Source organism: Rhinatrema bivittatum, chromosome 1, assembly GCF_901001135.1.
Source record: "Rhinatrema bivittatum chromosome 1, aRhiBiv1.1, whole genome shotgun sequence".
In the NCBI taxonomy this organism is placed as follows: Eukaryota; Metazoa; Chordata; class Amphibia; order Gymnophiona; family Rhinatrematidae; genus Rhinatrema; species Rhinatrema bivittatum.
In genome coordinates, this window is record NC_042615.1 from 743,926,513 (window position 1) to 743,950,377 (window position 23,865).

Genomic DNA, 23,865 nt, shown 5'->3' on the forward strand with positions numbered 1-23,865 from the left:
AAGTGAGGGATGTGGGGATGGGATATATAGAAACCTGTAAATGTGTTTTGATGGATGAGGACCAGTGGTACACATTATTATGTGGCATCAGAAAGAAGTAATTAACTATCCTGCCTTAAGTGATCTGCATTATTTAGGTATTAACACTGACTAGGACATCCATTATGAATAACTAATAAGTTCATCTTAATGATCTTATGCATTTGCATGCACATTAGCATTACCATCAGGGAATGGGCAGTAACTCCTAATGCAGATGCAAATAGCACACATTAACACACTTCATAGATATTGGATAATTCCCATGTTAACGTCAATTAATTGTGGGCACAAATGCTAACACCCATTAGTACATAGGCCCCTAAGTGACTGTTTTATATCTTTGTGTCATATGAAAAAAGGACACTGTTTTCAAATTGCCTGTATTAGCAAAAAAGGCGGGCAAATTAAAATGTCAATGCTAAGATTAAGCCTGTTGATTTATAATATACAACTCCTTTCAAAAATATTAAATCTATTTCTGCTTTGAAACAAAATCATATAGCACAATGAAAATACAATACCTGAGAAACATCTAAAACGATTTCCACAGCCTTCTTCGACTGGGCAGCCTACTACAGGGACACAAGGCTGTGTTTCAAAGGCACTACCAGAACATGGGTTTCCTCCATACTGGCCATAGACCACTACCGTCCGTCTGCGAGTCTAAAATCCCAAAGCAGTAAAAGATTATTTAGACTGGGTTGCCCTGAAGACTTGATGGCTAAAATGCTGCTCCCCAAGTTTCAAAACAGAGTCATAAGCTGGGGGCATAAAATGAAGCACCAGCTCTGAGACATCCCTCACAACTGAATATTGCATGGACAAAACTGTGCATATGGCTATGAATTATACAAAACAGTATTTTCAGACAAGCCTTGCATGGTGTACTGTCTTAAAGCAGAAAATACTAACGAAAATATATAGATAATGCAGCTGCAATGAAAACAAACATGTTATGATCGCAGTCAGGTAATTAGTAACTAGAAATGTTTAAAGTTTAACTCAGAATACACAAATTAAAATATGTAAATCAGCATAGGAAATATAGTTAAGAAGTTCAATAGCATCACTAGAGATGAAACCATCTGAACCTCAGCTCCCAATCAATGCTGTAGGAGTCAAAAGCTCTAAGAACCTTGGCCATCAGAAGTGACATTCTTGACAGTAAGGAGAAAATGGGAGCCAGAAGGGAAGGAAAAAAGGCAATGGGAGCCCCCAGGAGGGAAGGAAGGGAAGTGAGGTCATGATATAAGGCAAGGAAGGAACCTGAAGAACTAGAGCAGCACTTTTCTTTAAGATTCTGCTCTGGCTACCGATAGAGACAACAATCAGCTTTAAAATCTTGACTCTGACTGAGAGGAGCAGGCCCTAGTATTGTCCCAGCTCCTTCAGAGATCATGTGCTGGAAGTGCCCAGAGTAAAATGATTTAAGCACACTGGTTCAGGAAGAGGGCCTTATCTGAAATTGTACTGCTGCTGTGGAATAGATTACCGAAGGAAAGTAGAGTGGAGTTAAATTACTTGGTATTTAGGAGGAAACTGAAAATGGAGCTGGTCCAGGTCTGTTTCTGATCTGGGACTGGCAATTATTGAAGTTGTGAAGAGGGATGGTGAAACTGAGGGAAAAAAGCTGGAGGGTGATGAAATGGGGATGTGGAGGTGATGTTCGGGATATATAGTATATAGGTACTATTGCTATGAGATGGCTGGCCATTGAGCAGATGTCTGTTTGGGTGGCTAGTCTGATAGCGCATATACATCTCTTTTTGTAATTGTACATTTAAAGAGTAATTTTCAAACAGCCTGTGTAGCAGTAAAGTCCGCATGTACATTGTACATGCAGTCTTTCCCGAGTTATTTCAAAGCAAACTTACATTCATTAGTTCACTTTGAAAATATTCCAGTAATTGGCCAAGTATGTATTGTACACATATTACAATACACAAAATTACACCTGCTCTTTGGAATGTGTAACTTGTAGGATGTAGCCAGTTACATGCAAAAATCCGGTTTTAATGCATGTACATGATTTTGAAAATTCACCCTCGGGCAGGCGTAACTTTTATAATAAAGGTAGGTGGGGTTTAGATAGGGCTGGGGGGTGGGTTAGGTAGGGGAAGGGAGGGAAAGGTGGGGGGAAGTGGAAGGAAAGTTCCTTCCGAGGCCGCTCCGATTTCAGAGCGGCCTCGGAGGGATTGGGCAGCACATGCAGGGCTCGGCGCACGCAATGTGCACAAATGTTCATCCCCTTGCGTGCGCTGACTCCGGGTTTTGAAAGATACTCGTGGCTATGCGCGTATCTATTAAAATCTGGCGTACTCTTGTTTGTGCAGGGTTGAGCGAAAAAAAGTATGCCCGTGCGCTTCTATTAGGATCTGCCCCTTTGTCACTCTTCTTAGGTCCGCCAAATAAAACAAACAGATGATCTGAACACCGGAAGTCATTGGTAACCTCCCAATAGCGCAAGAAAGTGCGACACACGTCCAAAAGATGAAGATCTCTCTCTTGGGAGGAAACCCGGGACCACTGTGGAAACCCTGGCAGATCCACCGACTGATTACATGGAAGGCAGATACTACCTTGGGGACGAAAGAAGGAACCGTGCATAGTGAGACTCTATCCTCTTAGATTCTAAGGAAAGGAACCTGACACGACAAAGCCTGCAACTCCGAAATCCGGTGAACAGAACAAATGGCGACCAGGAAGATGGTTTCAAGGTCAAATCTTTTACTGACGCTCTGCGTAAAGGTTCAAAAGGAGCTCCACAAAGCACATGAAGCACCAGGTTTAAACTCCAATCCAGACACAACTGGCAAATGGGAGGGCGTAAATGTTTAACCCCCTTGAGAAAACGGGTAATATCCGGATGAACCGCCAGCGAACAACCGTGAAACCTGCCATGCAAGGTACCTAAGGCCACTACCTGGACCCGAAGGGAATTGAATGCCAAACCCTTAGCCAACCCCTGTTGAAGGAAATCAACACCTGGGGAACATCTGTTGATAAAGGATCCAAGGAATGCTGAAGGCATCACGCCTCAAAAAGCTTCCAGACTCTAAAATAGGCCATAGAAGTAGCTAGTCGTCATGCCTGAAGAAGAGTGGAAATGGCCTGTTCTGAATATCCCCTCAATCGCAATCATCGCCTCTCAAAAGTCAAGCCGCAAGAAAGAAGTGATCCTCCCGATCCAAAAATATTGGCCCCTGCCGGAGCAAACGCAGAAGATGAGCCAGCTGTAGGGGACCTTCCAGAGCGATTCGAACCAGTACTGCGAACACAGCCACTCTGGAGCCACCAGCTCTATGCGACGGAGAAGCCGACCGATCAGAGGCCAGGGGGGAAAGGCATAGAGAAGGATTCCCGTGGGCCAAGGGCACACAAGGGTGTCTAATCCTACCAAGCCCACCTCTCATCAGCGGCTGAAGAAGCACTCTGTCTTCGCATTGGCTCGAGTAGCCATCAGATCCAACTGAGGCACACCCCACCTGGCACAAATGAGGTTCCAAGCTTCGGGAGACAACTCACACTCCCCCGGATTGAGTTGTTGCCTGCTGAGGAAATCCGCTTGAACATTTTCCACCCCCGCGACATGCGACCCAGGGATTCTTTTGAGGTGGCACTCCGCCCAGGCGAACAAAAGCCTTGCTTCCAGCGTTACCACGAGACTTCTTGTCCTGCCTTGTCGGTTGATGTAAGCCACCATCGTCGCATTGTCTAAGAACACTCGAACCATTCTGTTTTCAACTAGGGGCAGGAATGCTCGCAAGGCAAGTCGGACCGCCCTTGTCTCAAGGCGGTTGATGGACCAAGATCTCTCCGTTGGGGACCAGAGGCCTTGAGCGGACTTGTTTAAGCAAACCACTCCCCATCCTGACAGGCTGGCATCTGTGGAGATTACCAACCAGTTCAGCGGATCCAGATCCAACCCCTGCTCCAAGTTGCTGTGTGAGAGCCACCACGACAGACTGACTCTGGACTCTGGGAGCAGTGACAACAGTAGGTAGAACTGTTCCGACACTGGTCTCCACCTCGACAACAGCGGACGCTGCAAGGCTGCAAGTGAGCGAATGCCCATGGGACCAAATCCAAGTTGGAGGCCATGGAACCCTGGACTTGTAAGTGATGGCAGACTGTAGAAGCCTCCCTCTCAAGGAGGGCCCTGACCTGATCCTGCATCACACGGTCCAATGCCAGGAAAACCTTGCCTCGAGAGGTATCGAAAAGTGCTCCCAAGTAAACCAGCGCCTGAGTGGACTCCAAGTGGCTTTTCTGCACATTTATGATCCAGCCGAGCGACTATAAGGTGAACATCACCCTCTGGACCGATCTCTCACAGTCCTCCCTTGACTTCTCTCAAATCAACCAGTCATCCAGGTACTGGTGAAATAGAACCCCCTCCTTGCAAAGGAACGCCGCCACGACCACCATGACCTTGGTGAAAGTGCATGGAGCAATTGCCAGACCGAAAGGAAGGGCTTGAAACTGGAAATGTTGATCCAGGACCTTGAATCGCAGATACCATTGGTGATCCTGCTGGATCGGAATGTGCAGATATGACTCGGTGAGATCTTGTGAAGCAAGGAACTCCCCTTTGCACACAGTGGCCACCACTTTCGTCAAGGTTTCCATGCAAAAACGGGGGATCCGAAGACACTGGTTCACCTTCTGCAGATCTAGAATGGTACGAAATGTGCCCTCCTTCTTGGGAACCAAAAAGTACATCGAGTACCAGCCCTGGCCCTGTTCTGCCAAGGAAACTGGGTCAATGGCTCTTAGATCGAGAAGCCGTTGCAGGGTCCCCTACAGGGATCACTTCCAAGACCCAGCGGTCTGAGGTAATCCTTGCCCACTCCAGGTAAAAGCTCGACAATCTGCCTCCTACAGCTTTGATGGCAGAATGGGTACCCGTGGCCTCACTAGGAAGGCTTTCCATTCCCTGCTCCAAGGCTCGCAGGCTCTCTGCCTGGACAGCGTCCACTGCGAAAGGACCGCTGAAATCCCGGAGTCTGCTTGGGTGCAGACGGGGCCTAGTATCTGCCAGCCCAGAATCTGTGTGAATCCCAAAAGCAAGCCCAAGAGGGAAACACTTTCCTCAAAGATCTTTTATCCTCTGGTAACCTGTTGCCTTTGGACTCTCCCAGTAGCTTGACTAATTGGTCCAGATCTTCTCCGAACAGGAGTTTGCCTTTAAAGGGAAGGTTACAAAGCTGGGACTTGGAAGACAAATCCGCTGACCTATTCCACAACCAGAGGAGGCGTCATGCAGCCACCATGGACACCATGCTAAGGGCGGAGGTATGCACCAAATCATACAAGGTGTCCACCACATATACGATTCCCACTTCCAGACGCACGGTCTGTGCCAGGCCAGTACCGCTGGGGCTGGTACTGGGAACAGCCTCCTGAACCCAACAGAGGCAAGCCCTCTGCATAAGGTTGGCGCAAACCGCCGCCCAAAGACTCAGAGCGGCGACTTCAAAGACCCGTTTCAACTGGATCTCCAGCTTGCGGTCCTGCATCAGCCCTAGGGTCAGGAATTGTGGTCTTCTTAATCACGGCAGAGACAGCCGCATCTACCTTCAGGACCTTAAGGAGATCCAAGACGTCCTGCGAAAGAGGATAGATCTTTCCACCTTTAAACCCGCATCCGGGGCTTCCCACTCCCGGTTTATCAACTTGTGGACCTTCTTGGGTACAGGGAAGGACAGCATCAACCCTCGAATCCCATCCAGGACTGAGTTAACACCTTCACTGTCAGACTCCTCTTGAGAGACCTTAAGCCCCAGAACCTCCAATACCTGAGGAATGCTTAAACAAAGGCACCATGTTGCGATCATCACCATCCGAAGGAGGACATTAGTCTGCATCCAGGTCATCTTGTGGTATATCACCCAGATCAAAACCCGGTATCAGGTCTGGCTGAATCCCAGAATCCGGAAGTCCACCCTGCGGGGTTAGCGGCCTAGCGTCAACTGCTGGCCTATGTTGGTCCCCATGGTGCTGAAGTTCCGCCTGACCACTAACGCCCACTTGAGTGGAAGCTCCAACAAGACCCCCTGGTGAGCCGGTCCCTTAAAGGCCGCCAGCTTCCTAGCTAGGAAAGCCTGATGCAGAAGGAGGATAAACTCAGGGGAAAACTCCCCTGGGACCTCCTCTCCCTCCAAAGGATGGTCTAGCATCGGCGCGCCCTCACCAAAAGAGCAATCCTGCTCCACAGAGGCTAAAACGGGGGAAGAATCCTTGTCCTGCGACCCCCGCTGTGGAGGTGTTTCCCCCCCCCCCATGGGAGGGGGCACAGCCCCGCTGACTGAAGACCTGATTTTACCAGCCTAAGGCCCAAGGAGGAACCCTCTGGTCCAAACTGCAGCCCGGGCAAAGGGAAGCCGCATCCAATGCCTGCCCCAGCGTGCCACATGCCCGGCAGGCCAACATTTTGGAGCGGGGTGCCATTAGCGCAGCCACGCAGTCCGGGCACGAAAAGATGAGGCGTGTCTGGCCTAAGCACAGCTCCCAGAAGCAGAGAGGCACAGAAAAAAACCACCAAGGAAAAAACAGACCGCGCTGCATGGCTGCCGACCCGTGCCAGCAATTCCTTCTCCTTTCCCCGCCGTCAAAGCGCCCGGAGCCCTGGGTGCCAACGAAACTGTGAGGGAAAACCAACTACTGAAATCCCACCTGCCTGCCGGCAAGCAGACAAGGCCCGTCCCCAGCGCAGACGCCTTACCACAGTCCGAAGAAAACAATCTTTTTTTTTTTTTTAACTTTATGGCGTCAACCTTAGAGGAGCAGGGATCCGAAGGAGCAGCTTCAATATGTGAGGGAGCCAGGAGCCACAATAGCGCCTAACACCTCAGGGAGCTAGCCTACTAACTATCTAAAATTCTACCTTCTTTTTTTTTTTAAACTACCTAACAGACTGCAGGAATACACCTGAAGGAGTTTACCATCTGCTGGAGTCAGAGAAATACTGAGGGACTGCAGGTGGCACTCTCATATATGTAGCAGTGCCCAAAGTTTTGCTCTCTGACTCCATCTGCTGGTAGGGATGCACAACCCACTGGTCTGGACTAATCTGGGTATGTTCAGGAATCTAAAATAAACTGTGCATTAATGTTTGTCATATGTCGCATGTCTGAGAGTGTTTAATGTGGGCCTGATATTATGGCTGATTTTCTTCCTTCAATAGAGGCAAAGCCAGTAACTTGTGAGTTTAGGTCACTTTTTTGTGACAGGAGACTGACAAATTTTACTATTATTTTCAGTTTTCTCAACTTTTACAAGAGAACACTATTGTGTACTAATAATGAAGAAAGGTATAAATAATTTCCTTTTGCGTTAATTTGCACTTTCATTGTTAAATTAAATGAGCAAGCAAATAACACAAAAAAAAACCCTTGATCAACTACATCACATTCTGAGAGCTATGTTCATATAGCTCTGGTTTGATTTCATTTTTATCTTATTTCTGAATGTTTAATACTTTTAACTGCTCCTCCTACTTTGCTGCTTTCGCTTATCAGGGTACTACTGTTCTTATCCTGTACAGGCATCACAAGGATACAGAGAAAGCATGAGTATAAAATAATCAACTGAAGAAAGGACACTGAGGAATCAATGTTTGTGCATTGGGGGTTTGATCATAAAAAAGTTATATTCCAGTTAGTTCAGAAATTTGTGAAAATACAAGAAATAAAAATTATGAGAATGCAAAAGAGATTGTAAACATAAGTAAGAAAAATCAAGAGACAAGAATAATCTTGTTAGTATTGCTGCTTAGATGAAAAGTGCATGACATATGTGGCTTTGAAAATAAAATTCAGAGATGTAATTTAATGTAAGAATATAGTATCATAACATGAAAGCAACATAACAACTGAACAGTCAATATCCAAAAGATTTATGGGGTTAAAGTTGGTTTATTAACCACATAAATCTAACCTCCCACTGTCTGGCTAAATTTTGTGCACTCAAAATTGCTTTGCACACAGATTTAGCCAGCTTAAAAAAGGCATCAGGTCATGACATAACTGGATTGGGCTTTTCAAATTCAACTATTTAGTGTGATATTCATTGCTAACTGGCAAAATTTGTGTGCCCAACTATTCCCTAAATCTAACTGCTCAAATTTTGAAGTTTTGTATGGTTAGATTTAACTGGCCATTCAGCCACATAATTAACTGGTTAAATGTGGGCAATTTGGCCTTTATCTTTTGAAATCTATTATGGGGTCAATATTGGGCAGCAGCACTTAACTGTGTGGCTGAATATCCAGGCAAAGTTAACCAATTAACTTTGTCCACTCTGCTGCTGCCCAGTATTGACCCCATAATAGATTTCAAATTATAAAGATCAAATTGCTCACCCAATCTACCCTGTTTTCCCTGCCTACCCTACTCTAGCTAAGGATATCTCCCATCTGTCAGCTATACAAGCTTGTCCACCAGCAGGATATCACTCCTTATCCAAGTCAGTTTTGTTGTCTTCCTTCCTTGGTTCTCTATCATTCTGGGTAGAAGAGAATATAATTTTCCTTATCTAAAGCCCTCCATTTCTTTTGCCCAATCTCTCTCTTTTTTTCTCCTTCTTTCTTCTTCCCAAAAATTTAAAACTATCTTCAAAGAATGCACTGATATCTCTACCTTAACAGAGGTGATGAAATAGTATGGTTATTTGCAAAAATATTCTAAATATAAAGATGCAATAGATTTTAGCATTCTACCTGCGTCTTACTACAGCCATCGCACTCAGACCAAGGTCCATAGGAATTCCATTGGCAATTGACTGGATATGGAGTCCTGGAAATATATCAATGAACTGTTACAAGCTGAAAAAAAATGTTTTAATTCCCAATATTTGTCTGACAAGCAGAGCAAGTTGTCTTATCAAAATCTGCAATAAACTGCTTGAAACAGCATGAATTTTGACTCACAATATGATGCTATTTCTTAGAAACAAAACTGGACAACAAGAAATAAATGGCATTTAAAATGTCTCTCTATCACCTATGTGATTCCTTTTGCCTTAGAAATAAACATCAGAAGGGGATGCAAAGAGAGTGAAAAAAGGGCAAGTTTTAAGACAAAATATTTTTCATCTATAATAAATCTGTAATTTGGCTGTGGTTCAGCTGGTAATTTGTTTACTGCCTGTATCAGAAGGACCTTGATCTGCAGTAGAAGGACCTTCTGGGGCAATTTTCTTTGCAGGCTTTAGGGCTAAAGCACTCATTTGAAAACAAGTTCAGAAAATGCACAGGAGAGGCATATATCAGTCCTGGAGTCAGTGAAGCCTGTGACTGCAGAAAGCACAGCTGGAAGAGGAATCGGGAACATTCATAATATTTATTTATATACACCTTACACTTATTAACTGCCAGTCCAGAAAGGCTTGAAGTGGAGTACAGTAAATGTATTTATGGTGTGCACACCTGATAGATGCCTAGAGATTGTTCTGCCTCCGCAGTGTGGGGCAGATTTTCAAAGGGGTACGCACGTAAGATACGTGCGAAACCCCCGAAAACCTGCCCCAAGCTCCCCCTGCGCGCGCTGAGCCTATCTTGCATAGGCTCGGCGGCGCGCGCAAGCCCCAGGACGCGCGTATGTCCCGGGGCTTCGAATAAGGGGCTGGCCGGGGGCGTGCCCGGGGTGTGAAGGCGGACTGGGGCGTGTCTGGGGGCGTGGCGGCAGTCCGTGGGCGGGGACGGAGGCGTGACGGCGGTCCGGGGGTGGGGCCAAGTGCTCCGGCACAGTGGTTTGTGCTGGGGCAGGGAGCTGGTGGCGCGCACAAGTTACGCCACCAGCCAGAGGCAGGTGTAACTCCACGAAAAAAGGTAGGGGGGGATTTAGTTAGGGCTGGGGGGTGGGTTAGATAGGGGAAGGGAGGGAAAGGTGGAGGGGACCAAAAAAAAAAGTTCCCTCCAAGGCCGCTCTGATTTCGGAGCGGCCTCGGAGGGAACGGAGGCAGGCTGCTTGGCCCGGCGCGCGCAGGTTGCACAATTGTGCACCCACCTGCGCACGCCGACCCTGGATTTTATAACATGCACATGGCAACCCGAGCATGTTATAAAATTGGGCGTAGATTTGTTCGCGCCGGGTTGCGCGAACAAATCTGTGCCCTCGCGTAAGTTTAAAGATTTGCCCCTGTATGTATATGTTTCTGTGTTACACTGCCACCTGCATCATCTCATGATATCAAGAGTTTGTTTGTTAAAATGTCTTAATCGCTTCCTGCATACACCCTAAGCGATTTACAAAATAAACAAACATAAAATCACCATAAATAAAACACAACATACATAGGGGTAGATTTTAAAAGGTTGCGCGCACACAGGTACACCTGATTTTATAACTGGCTCGCGCAAGTTATAAAATCAGGGGTCGGCATGCACAAGGGGGTGCACAAATTGTGCACCTTATGCACGCCGAGCCACGCTGCCTTTCCCCGATCCCTTCCCCTAACCTAACCTTCCCACCCTTCCCCTAATCTTTTCCCCCCCTAGCCCTACTCTAACTTCCCCCCAAAATTTTTATCTTACCTTTTGTGCCTACCTCCAGTCAGGCGCAAGTTGCACGTGCCAGCAGCTTGCCGGCACGCTAACCTCCGACACAGCGGCAATGGCCGCTCAGTCGGAGGCCTCAGGCCCTGCCCCCGCTCCCGGACCACCCCCACCCCTGGGCCGCCCCTTTAGTAAAGCCCCGGGACTTACATGCGTCCCGGGGCTTTACGCACATTGCCGGGCCTTTTTAAAATAGGCCTGGTGCGCGTAAGGCCGGTTTCGTGCGTAAATTGTCCGGATTTATGCACATAACCCTTTTAAAATCCGGCCCATAGAGCTCTTTTTCCTTATATTTTGAATGATTCTGAGCTCCCTATTGTATCTGTTCTTGTCTGATCCCTCTCTCTATGTTCTCTTGCTTTTTCCTCTTCATTCCTTGCCCCTAGGAATGCCTGGGAGAATTTACTACCCGCAGAGATTTCAGCTGGGAAGAGGCTCTTGGCAAACTAACAGCTCTCCTCTATCCTCTATAGGCTCCTAGATGCAACATTCGTTTCACCTTCACCTATTTTCCCATCCGCTGTTAGTCCCTGCTCTACACGAGTAGTTGCAGCTTCTTCTACAGATGCAGTTGTCTGCCTATGACAGCTTTCAGAAGTTCAGCTGCACCAGATGTGCTATCTGTGCGGCTATTCTTGATACCATGCCATCTGCTGTGAGTGTTAAAGTGGTATCATGCAATAAGGGGTAGATTTTATAAAAGTACGCCCGCGCGTACATTTGTTCACGCACCAGAGTAGCCGCGCGTATCCTTTAAAATCCGGGCTCGGCGCGCGCAAGGCTGCCCAAAATTGGCAGCCTTGCGCGCGCCGAGCCACGCAGCCTCAGAGGGAACTTTCCTTCCACCCCCCGCACCTTCCTCTCCCTTCCCCTACCTATCCCACCCCCAGCCCCGGCCCGGGAGCTGTTTCAGAGGCCTCAGCCACGCCCCGAAACGCCCCCGGGCCGGAACCACGCCTGCAGCCCCGCCCCCGAATGACGTGCCGCTGCGACACACCCCCCCCCGACACGCCCCTCAGGAAAGCCCCGGGACTTACGCGCGTCCCGGGGCTTGCGCGCGCCGCCGAGCCTATTCAACATAGGCTCGGCGCGTGCAGGGGGAACTTGGGGCAGGTTTTCGGGGGGTACGCATGCATCTTACACGCGTACCCCTTTGAAAATCTGCCTCTAAATGTTTGGTATTAAGAAGTGAGTTTTCTCTGATTATTGGGAAAGGAAAGAATGTTTTAGCTGACTGTTTAGCAATTCAAGTAGAAACATACAAATTGTGAGAACAGTACACAGATGAAAAGACAGGTTGAAAGAGGCAGTGAAGACTAGAAGGTGTTTGTTTTGTTCTGAAAAGCACTTACAAAAGATTTTAATATAAATTTCTTGTTCTGGGTGATATTTGGGCCTTCTTTTCTTTTACTTTTCAAGGCAAATGGATAACGGAGTATCCTATACAGACAGATGTTTTAAGGAATGACATCTATTAAACTGGCATAAATATATCTAAACAATCATATGGGAGAAAAAGCAAGATAGCACTCCTCCTAGACCCTGTTCATGGGGCAGAATTAGATTAATCTCAGTAACTTTCTTTAAAGGGGGAACAAGATGTGCCTGGTGCGCATGAAGAAATATATATGTTTTCTTCTGAGGGCATAAAATACTGTATTAAAGCGCTCTAGCACAGCCTGTTGGAATAGGGATCTCCTTGAAAGTCTATCTTGAAATTCTCCTTTACACCAAAAAAGGTCTTTTATGGAATGAGTGTACAAGTGATACTCACCATGAATTCACTTGCAAAATGCTTGTCATTTCTAACAGTAGAAATACCTCTAACACCTGAAATAAAAACATTTATTTTACTTGTGCAGCGCATTATTGGTCTGAAGTGGAATTTAGCTGCAGTACTGAAACAGTAAGTATCATAAAAATTGGATCGGAGGAAGGGATGGAGATCTCAGAGAGAGACAGCTGCTGCCATGTACTGATGCTCTGCTAAGAAAAGAAGCAAGAGGCTCATTTTGTTCTATTGGATTTACTGCAAAATAAGTAAATAAGCAAAGAAATAAAACAACTATATGGATCTCCTTACTCATCAATCAAACATTATGATCCCTTTCCAAAAGTGTTTTGACATAATCATAGAAGTGGAGAAAGCTTTAAAAAAAAATATTCAGCTCCTAATCACATTGGCTTCTGGTCTGACAAAATATTTATTCTCCATGTTTGCTGCTTACTTTTCTTGCATTGATGCAATTTCCCTTTTAACTTTCAATGACCTTTCTCCAGAGATGGATTCAAGAACAGACTCTTGCAACAGTTCCCTGGTTTGTGATATTACTCTCAGTTACAGACCATGGGGGGCACACTAAGGCACAGGTCAGCAACAATATAGGAAGGATCTGGCTAGGGTAACCCTTGCAGCAAGATTGAAGTTGGAGTTCTTTGTGAACTGGATTTGGTCACTTGATCCATTGTCTTCTGCTTTAATACTTGTACCATTTACCCCACTTTACCATACAGCAAATTACGAATTTCTTTTATCTTCAGGAATTGTTACAGGACATGTAAGGGGCCAATGTTCCAAAGATCTAGATGCATAGAACTAAGATGTCCAACCTTTCCATGGAGTGTATGTGCACATCCACCAAACCTGAGGACCAGAGGCAGGGATGGGGGAGGTGTAAAATGTAAAGGCATGAGTCTGAGGAGCAGGGGGGAGGGCCATAGCTGCTGTCAGCTGTCAGTCCATCTGCAGTCTTTTCATCACTTCTTTGATCACTCCCCTACTATATACTTTTTCAAAAAATGGTATTATTTCAAACATCATCACAAGCCACTCTCCTGGGTGCACGAATATTTAAATGAGGGTCCGCGGTAAAAAGAAACGCTAGGGACACTAGCGTGTCCCTGGCGCCTCCTTTTTATTTATTTATTTATTTATTTTATTTATTTATTTATTTAGGGTTTTTATATACCGGCATTCGAGAACGCAGTCCCATCATGCTGGTTCACATTAAAACAAGTGTGCATCGTAAACAAAACTAAAACAATGGTGCGGAAAAAGGCAGTTACAAATAACAGGATGACAGAATGACAGAAGCGGATGACAATAACAGGATGACAATGACAGAAGCGGCGGCTGTCTGCGGGTTTGACAACCGTCAAAGACAACCGTGGTTCACCATTGAATTCAGAAAACTGAAACAAAGCTTAAGACAGAAAGAGAGCAAATGGCGTAAAGCCCCTTGTACAATCATACTCTCTGCCTAGAGGTCACTTCAAAGTGTCCTGCTTTCTGCGGCATGGAGCCGCTGACATCACCTGCCTCCACTTCTTGTGGCCGGTGGACCACTCTGGAGCTCCTCTTCGCAGCCTGGAGGCCACCACCGGTATTTCCTGGTGGCTGGAGCCGCCCTAGGACCTCCTCTTTGCGGCAGGAAGCCGCCTCCCTCGTCATGGCCTGCCTGTGGCCTGTTCTTCCTGCTTCAGCGTCTTCAGTGGCAGTTTGACCGCTGTCCGTGGTCCTGCAGTCTTCCTGCTTCCTCTTCCATCTCACCGCAAAGGCACACACCTCTCATCCCGCAATGGGGAGCGCCCCCCTAGTGCTCCCTTCCATCGCAGTGCAACAGTCTTTCTATGATTTTTCCTTTATTTATTTATTTATTCTTTTGTTTTATATACCGTCAATCTAGATGGTGAACAATTAAGAAAACTACAAAAACTTAGTAAAGTAAAAACAATAAAATTAAAATAAGCAAGTACAAAATAAAATGTATTTAAAAATAGTAAAATACATGAGACAAAAATAAAAATTATCTAAAATTAAATTTAAAAATAAAGTAAAATATTTAAAAAATGTTTGTCATAAAAAGACAAAAAGACACTTCTGACTATTATTTACTGCTAAAACCATTGCATGACTACTAAATGCTGCTTAACTATTACTTTAGAGGTATTGGCGTATATGACTGCTAAACATTGTTCAAAATTACATAGAAATATAGAAACATAGAAATGACGGCAGAAGAAGACCAAACGGCCCATCCAGTCTGCCCAGCAAGCTTTCCACTTTATTATTTTTTTCCTCATGCTTATCTGTTACTCTTGGCCCTGGTTCCAGTTTCCCTCCACCCCCGCCATCGATGTAGAGAGCAGTGCTGGAGCTGCATCCAAGCAAAACATCCAGCTCAATTGGTCAGGGGTAGCAACTGCTGCAATAAGCAAGTTACTCTCATGCTTGTTTACCCAGCCTGTGCCATTCAGTCCTTGTTAGTTGTCTGAATATAATTCCTCTTTTCTTTATTCCCCCCTGCCGTTGAAGCAGTGTGTTGCTCTGGATATGTATTCCCAGTAAAGTATACGGCATAATTGATTCAGGGTAGTAACCGCCGTAACAAGCAAGCTACTCCCATAATTATTTGTTTGCCCAGACTTTGTAATTCATTCCTTGTTGGTTGTTGCCTGAATATAAATCCTCTTTTCATCTCCCCCCCCCCTGCCATTGAAGCAGAGAGCTATGCTGGATATGCATTGAAGTGAAGTATCAGACTTATTTGGTTTGGGTTAGTAACCACTACAACAAGCAAGCTACTCCCTGTTTTTTTTGAGAATACAAATCCTTTTTTTGCACATTTCCTCTTGCCGTTGAAGCACAGAGCAATGAGCTACTGAGTTTCTGAGTTCCATAGGCTTTTTTTTAAATGTTTTAATGTCTTTTTGTAGTCTGAACTCATCAGATAAACAGTTCCATAATTTGGGGCCTGGAACTGAAATTGCTCTGATTCTGACCTTGGACAAATGAGCAGTTATTGACAGCACTGTAAGAAATTCTTTATTGGCCGACCTTAAATTCCTTTCAGGTATGTGTAGGTGTAGAGAAGCATTTAGCCATTCAGTTTGTTCACAATTTAATGATTTATATATAATACATAGAATTTTGTACTCAGTTCTCTGTTTTATTGGAAGGCAATGAAGATCGATCAAGGTAATATGATCAAATCTTTTTCCTCCACACAATACTCTGGCAGTCGCATTTTGGAGTAGTTGTAATGGTCTTAAACAGTTTCGAGGAAAGCCAAATAAAAGTGCATTACAATAATCAATGAATGAAAAAAGCAGAGTTTCCTGCCACTGAAATAAGGCTCTCTGATCTATAATTTCCCAAACCATTCCTGGAGCCCTTTTTAAAAGACTACCATTACTTTAGCCATCCTCCAATCTTCAGGTACAATAGATAATTTTAATGATAGGATACAAATAACTAGTAATAGAGCTACTATTTCATTTTTTAGTAATTTTAGAACTTTGGGGTGTAAACCATCTGATCCAGATGATTTGTGTTGCGGATCCGTAGGAGGGAGCGCTAGGGGGCGCTCTCGATTCAGGGGGAGAAGTGTGCCCTTGGACCTTGGCGAACCAGGACGGGAGCTCCAAGGAATCGCCAAGGCAGGTGAGACGGGTCCTCCTCTGGGTGGAGACTAGTAGCCCAAACCCCTGCTGACCTGCACGGCCTCTGTGAGGCCAACCATGCAAGGTTGGTCTCTGAGTAGTCCTCCAACCACTCGAAGCCCTTTCAGACCTGCTGCTGGGTAACGGTAGAGGCAGCAGGCCAGACAGGAGGCAGAGGTGGATAAGGACATCTGGCAAGCGTGGACACTGGAGACAGAGGTGCTGGAGGAGACGAAGACTCGGGTTCTGGAGAAGACGAAGACTCAGGATACAGGCATAGACGAAGACTCTGGAGCTGACGAAGATGAAGACGAGTTAAAACTCAGAGCGGAGGTATCCGGGCAAGGCTCAAAGTGGCACCACCTTGGACTGAGCTTCGGGAACCCGGCATGATCGACACACCTGACAGGTCATTTGAAGGAAGGCAAAACTTCCGACCCGGCGTGGAAGTCACAACTGAAGGTCCTTTCGAAGTTGGACTGAGGATGGCCCGCTCTGAGAACACATCCAGAACCAGGACTTCCGAGGATGACAGAAGACTAGGACATCTGGACAGGTTAAAACATCAGGCCTCCACGGTGAAAGCTCAGGACATCCTCTTCAGACTTCCAGGACTCTTACTGAAGGGCAGCGAGGAAGAGCGAGGCAAGGACATCAGCAGACTCTGGACCATGGAAGGACACTGATGAAGAATCTTGGAGGATCCTCGGCCCCAGCGGATGAAGATGTCCCACTGAGCGCCCTATACACCCCAGCAGGGGTGGTCGCAGACCACTGCACGCCCTACATAACCCAGCTGGGCTGATCGCGGACCATGCAGGGACGGGACAGAGCAGAGCATTGGCTGACATCTGGTTGACAGGAACAACAGGAGCATGGACAAGAACATCTGGAAGAACTGGAACAGGAGAGAATCCAGTGAAGAGACCAGGAACATAACAACGAGGGATCCCATGAAGAACAAGAAAATGCCAAGCAGGAGCAGGAAAGCAAAGAAGTCCTAGGGAGGACTACCCCTTGCAAAGGCAAGCCTGGAATGAATACAGAGCCCTTTTATAGGGCTGAAGAAGGAAGACACCCAGGGAGGAGTTCCAGTTGGGGCCCGGGGCATATCCAGCCACAGGCCCTTTAAATCTGGGAAGGAGGCACGGCCCCGCACCTAAGGAGGAAGCAGGAAGGAGTGCAGGACCTTGGAGAGCAGCCCTGCAGCAGACGCTGAAGACGAAGCAGGAGCCAGAGCAGGCCGCAGCAGGCCCCGATGTGGGAGGCTGCTTCCTGCCGCGGAGGATAGTGGGAGCGGCTCTTTGCCACAAACAAGGTCGGGGACTGCGGCCTCTGGGCCGTGAAGCAGATGATGTCAGTGACTCCTGCCGCTATGGAACGCCAGCACGGCCCCGCCTTGCAGAAGCATGAAGGCGGCCTCCTGGCTGCGGGAGAATGGCGGCGGCGCTCCTGCCGCTCTGGGAGGTCCGGGGATGACAGCGGCCTCTGGGCCTTGAGGTAAGCGTGGCTGGGCCCGCGACCAGGAGTGCATCAATTTGCTACTGTTTAATTTGGTACTCTTTAGCCCTATTATATCTTTCAGGTTTACTGTGATTTGTTTCAGTTCCTCTGAATCATCACCATTAAATACCTTTTCCAGCATAGTTATCTCCGCAGCATCATACTTAGTAAAACCTAAGCAAAGAATGAATTTAGTCTTTCCGCTATAGCCTTGTCTTCCTTAAGTATCCCTTTACCCCTCAATCATCTAACAGTCCAAATGACTACCTCAAAGGCTTCTTGCTTTGGATGTATTTGAAAAACTTTTTGAGTTTTTGTCTCTAACACCTACTTCTTTACAAATTATCTTATATTTGCCTTATCAATGCTTTACATCAAGCTTGCCAGTGCATACGCTTTTTTCTATTTTCTTCAGTTGGATCCTCTTTCCATTTTTTGAAAGAATTTCTTTTGGCTAATATAGCCTCTTTCACTTCACCTTATAACCATGCCGGCAGTCATTTGGCTTTCCTGCCAACTTTTTAAATGTGTGAAATACAATTTGTCTGGGCTTCTAAGATAGTATTTTTAAACAACGTCCATGCCTGTTATAAACTCTTAACTTTTGGAGCTCCACCTTTTAGTTTTTTCCTAACTATTTTCCCTCTCACACCAAATCCTACATTCCACTAAGCATTAGGTCTAAAATGGCTCCCCCGCTCATCGATTCCTGGACCAGCTGCTCCATGAAGCAGTCATTTATTTCATCTAGAAACTTCACCTCCCTATCATGTCCTGAAATGACATTTACCTAGACAATAATCTACCATTATTACTTTGCTCCCAAATTTATTAACTTCCCTAATTTCTGTTAGTATTTCATTGTCTGTCTATTCATTCTGGCCAGACGGATGGAAGTATTCCCTCACCACTATCCTTTTCCCCATCACATATGGAATTTCTATCCATAAATTCTATAGTGCATTTAGTCTCCTGGCGGATGTTTATCCTGTTGGACTCTTTGTCAAATCTAACATAAAGCGCCACCCCCATCCCCACCAGGTTGAATCACCCTATCATTGTGATATAATTTGTATCCTGATATAGCATTGTCCTATTGGTTGTCCTCCTTCTACCATGTCACTGAGATGCTATTTAAGTCTACCTCATCATTCAAAGCTTACATTCTAACTCTCCCATCTTACTTTTTAGACTTCTGGCATTTACATACAAACCTTTCAAGGTGTGTTTTTTATTTGTATATACAACTTTCTTAACAGTTGACAGGGATAATTTGGCCGGTCAGGGTCTATGTTTGCTGAATTCCAGAGAGCACCACAATGTATGACCCCTGGCCAAGGACATCCTCTCTCTCTCTCTCTCTCTCTTTACTAATTCCACTCTATAATGTATGCTTCTATATACTGTATGCTTTTTATCCCAATGTAGCTCTACCTTTCTGCTTCTGTCCCATCTCCCTGCGTCTGACTGTACAACCCATATCAAAACATGGAGTTCTGCTGGGTATTTATACAGAAACTTAAATAATTCAGATCAGTATTTTATTCAAAGTAAACAGAAATATCAGATAATGAGCATCATTGGGTTCCAAGGAGGAGGAAAAAAAGCAGAACAAAGGTAATGTAATAAATGTTTTCTCATCATGGGAATTTTAAGAGTCTTTTTAAAATTCTGAAACATTACAATAAAGGCAAATGCATTATTTGATGTGATCACACTCAGAATGATATCTTAATTTTATTCAAAAGGATTCTCAGTAACATGAGTGCAATGAAACTTGGGGAATGCACTATAGGACAGATATAATAAACCCACACTAAAACCGAAGCAAAATTTTAAGGCAGGTTTTGGTTTATTCACACCTAGAAACCTGTGGTATCGGGATGCATGCAGTAAGCTATTGATATTCAAATGGCCTGTGAAAGCACACTTTTATTTTACTCACAGTCCACTTGCATGTCATTGAACTGAAAGTCTATGCTAAGAAGATGGCTTTCATGCTGACGCGGTGCCCAATCTCCCTGCCTCACCTCACCCAACAGCTTCATGTCATTGGCTGTGGCTGGATCAGGGACAGAGACCTGCTCCTCTCTCTGCCCCTTCCCGGGAAGACTGCTGCTACCGCCAGTATCGCTGGCCCTTTCTCTGGCTCCCTTCACATTGTTTTCTATGCAAACAAAAGCACTTTCTAAATATTGCGCGCAGGCACAGCAACGAAGTGGCACCCGCAAATTGCGAAAATGCTTTTGAGGGTACTCTAATCATTCTCTGTAGAATCGTAACCACTTGCTTTCTTTTATTTCCCCTTGGCAGATTAGATCACGTGGAAAACTGTAAAAGGCATTCACCTGGGATGAAATACAAGTCTGGTGTCTCTCGGTTTGCTTCATTAATTTCTTATCTATATACCAGCAAGTAACATTTTCTTGCAATTGTTTTTGTATTTCGGAGAAGCTGGTACTGATCATCAAATAACAGAGAAAGTTTAATTCTACCTCTGCCCGTGAGCTAAATTTCCCACGGTAATAACATATGGACGAAGCAGTCTTTATTAAGCATACATCCCTGTATTGCAAGGTAATAACTAATAAACTCATTGCACTGTAATTTGCATTTACAGATGCTAATCTTTGCACAGGTTTTAACCCACTTTTTAGCTCATGTTAATCTTAGAATTAACTTTGCATGGAAAAATGCATTCTGAAACATGGGTTAGCACTCTTTATTGTATCGGCCCGTAAGAGCACTGAAATGGCCAGTAGATGCAGGATGCTTCAACAGTTTCACATCCTGTGGTTTTGTTTTATGCATGCACTACAAGACCTTACTTCACACCTTTTATCCAAAACAACAACACAGTTAACGTGGGGAAGGCACAATCAAACACGAAAACACAGGAGAGAGCAGCTTTGTTATACTAACTATTCATGTAATTTAGATATATGAATTTCGACAATGTTCACAGCCAGTAACATGTGTTGAAATATGCCCAGAAGAAAAGAACCTAGAACTAATAAAATATTCGCGACGTGCACAGTGCGCACTATCGGAGCTAAGGGTTTTACTGTCTGATTTTCTGAACGTTTTTCCCACAGTTCGACATTACACTCCTTCAACTCAGTGAGGTGAGGTTTTGTATAACTATTTCAATGGGAAATAAGTTGAGGTCTTAATTTTCTTACCTTCATGTTGGGGGACTGATTCTGCAATTAAATCAGTTCCAGCAGGCAGACCAAGCACGTCCCTGCAGGGATAAGAGGAGACTACTCTGCCAGCTACAGCAAGAATCCCTATCTCCCTCTCCTTTCCCCTAACCTACGTCCCTCCCCTCCTACACCCTCTTTTTCCTCCCATCTCCTCCCTCTTTCTTGTCTATTACTTTTTTTTCCCAGAGAAGTTGAGTGATTTTTAGGAAGTCTTTTTTTTTTTTTTTTGTGGAAAGCAACTCCACGGGCAGCCACAAATAACCCCAAAGCAATAAGTGAAGCCAGCAGATGTTTTCTGTAAGGGTAAGAAAGCAGTTAATCTCCTGACGGGAATACATATGCTAGTATGGCAGAGCTTTAAGACATCGACTTCTTGTGAAATGTTTTGGGAGCAAGTGCCGCAGTTGCAACATTTTGTTTGTGTATGAAGTGAAGAGGAGGAATGGAAAAACGTATGAAACTGAACAGAAGTATAGTGTTACAGGAAGAAATATTGTTCTGAGTTTATGAAGCTTTTCCCTACCATTTTTGTTAAGTAGATAGCTTAAATTAAAATACTTCTTTCTTGCTTCTTGGCTTCCTCCTTTTGTCTTATTTCTCCTTTCTTCTCTGTCCCACTATATTATTATTTTCTATGTATTACATGGTTTTGAAATCAAAGTGTGCGCTGTTTCTCTGTCCCCACGCTATTTTAAAAAACACAACCTGCTTGCATGAATGAACTCTGTTGTGCTATTAATGCTTGCATGGGATTCTGATATCAGTAAAACACCCCCTTGATTTACTTAGGGGGAAACTATTACTATCTTCCAGATAATGCTAGTAACTTAAAGCAAAACACAGTTACATATCATTAAGATGGACTTTAACCTGAAATAATTAGGCCAGTATTAACACATTTTAGTACACTGGCCTCTCTGTGTAATTGATACTTGGAACAGAAAAAGATACTTTAGCAATATTCAAAAACAGTGGTTAAATAAAAAACCCAAGTCATTAAGCTATTGTTTCTTCAGTTCTGAGATGAAGATATTAATAGTTTCCCCCCTAAGTAAATCAAGGGGCTGTCGTATTGATATCAGAAACCCATGATATGCTGCTGACTATCCCAGTAAAAGTCGCTAGCTAGCCAAATAAGTCTTATCCAACTAACTTTAGAACTGCTATTGACAGGTCTAACTTATCCGGTTAACTTAACGAATATTGGCGCTGATCTGGTTGTTAACCGGATAAGTATCTCCTCTGATCTGCCCACATCCCATCCACCACTCATCCAGCTAACTACTTAGCTGGCTAGGTATTTAACTGGCTAAGTGGCAACTACTAACGCAACCAGATATTCAGCTACTGCCACTTAGGTGGATAAGTCCCACTTAACCGGCTAAGTGTCATTTGAATGTTGGCCTCCCCGTGTTTAACAAATGAAGATGTGTGTACATAAAGTTTAAGTTTGGTGTTACATGTGAATTAGTGCCAAGTATGTGCAGGCAATCTGCTGGAGCCTGCTAGTCTAAGACAGAAGAGAAAATGTTCCGGTGCAATGCCTAAAATGTATCATTTGTTTGTAAGTAAGTTTTAATGCACTGTGAGGACTTTGGGTCACCTGGTTATCAGCTACTGGAACTTGGATTTTCCAAAATACTCAGACGCACAAACAGCAGCAACAACTTCCACAATCATTTTGAGCTTCAGATCAGCAGCATAGTAGGACAATCGGATTGGGCCATTGCTTGCTTACAATGCAAAGACTTGCTCTAGCCTAATGCTATTGCGGTTGGCCAGCCGCGCGCTTCCCCCACAGCCAGTCCTCCCTACATCCAGCCAGGAATGGAGGGGGTTCCTCCAACGCCATGACGCCTCCTGCAGTGGCGACGCGGCAGGCCACTGCACAGGATCAACCGTGCTGCACCCGGAATGCTGCGCCGCTGAGGGAGCTTCCCCAGGCGCACATGCCTCTTCAAGATTTAATGGACCCGCAGAGGGAAAGTCACCACGGCGCCCCCAGATGACGTCTCCTGGATCTCCCAATAAAAGGACAGCCTGGACCAGTCATGGGTGCCTCAGCAACAGGTCAACTCTTGTGAGTAGCAAGTTGCTTGTGTTACTGCTCCTGTGTTCCTGGTTCCCAGTCCTGCTTTTGAGTTCCTGTTCCTGTTCCTCTACTTCTTCAGCTTCTCCTCCTGGACTGACTCTTCAGTTTGGATCTTGACTTGCCTTGTCTCCGTCTTCTTCTTGGATCATCTCCTGGCTGACCTCAGATCTTGTCTTGACCTCACATGCCCTGCCTCCTGCCCTGACCACGCTTTGTCTTCGTCTCTGCTGTTCTGCTGCCTGCCCTGACCTTGCCCAGAATGGACTTGACTTCTTGCCTGACCCCTACTTCAGATAAGTCATCTTCCAGTGGCCTGCGCCTATGTCCAGCCGGCCCAGGCACCCAAGGGCTCAACCTGCAGGGAATGTGGGCTGGTATTGGTGAAGCAATGGTTAGGCTTCTGCACCCACCAGCTCCGCTCATTGATGGCGAGGACCTGCAGAGCTCCTCCCTGCAGGTAGTGTCAAACTCGCCTTGGCTCGAGGGTCCGCTGATGCAACATTTTGCTGAGGCCATGAACCTGGCAGATTTCTCTGATTTCCAGACCATACCTGGCCTGGCACAAAAGCTTCAACAGCAGCAGCAGCAATTTTTTTGGAAGCTTTAGCGGGCTCTATGGAGCGCCTTAGAGACCATATCAACATTACCACAGTCATGTCCATGTCCAGTCCTACTACTCAGACTGTCTCTGCAGTTCCAGCAGCCATGCCCATGATGCATCTTCCAGTAACACTCCCCCCCCTTTCCAAACACTGTTGTAGATTTCTAAATCAGTGCTTCATGCATTTCTCGCTTCAGCCAACGCAATTCTCCAGCAACACCTTTAAGACCAACTTTATCCTCTCTCTGCTGGATGGGAAGGAACTAGCTTGTGGATCTCCCTGTGGGAGCGTGAGGAGGCAGCACTCAAATACCTCTCCCAGTTTATCAAAGCATTTAAGCAGGTATTTGATGAACTCGGTCATTTGGCTACCATCGACTCCAATCTGCTGCACCTCCGGCAAGGTGCTTGACCCCTGATAGAT

The 23,865-nt window shown here is 45.4% G+C and overlaps 1 protein-coding gene across 1 annotated transcript in view; it reads right to left on the reverse strand.

The window, feature by feature from the left end:
- Positions 1-20,851, reverse strand: part of C7 (complement C7) — a 131,078-nt gene extending 110,227 nt beyond the window's left edge. The window contains 4 exon segments of the mRNA XM_029578140.1: positions 564-705; positions 8,762-8,837; positions 12,372-12,427; positions 20,725-20,851. Coding sequence (XP_029434000.1) covers positions 564-705; positions 8,762-8,837; positions 12,372-12,427; positions 20,725-20,730 — 280 coding nt within the window. The 5' untranslated portion in view covers positions 20,731-20,851.
- Between the last annotated feature and the right edge of the window lie 3,014 nt (positions 20,852-23,865).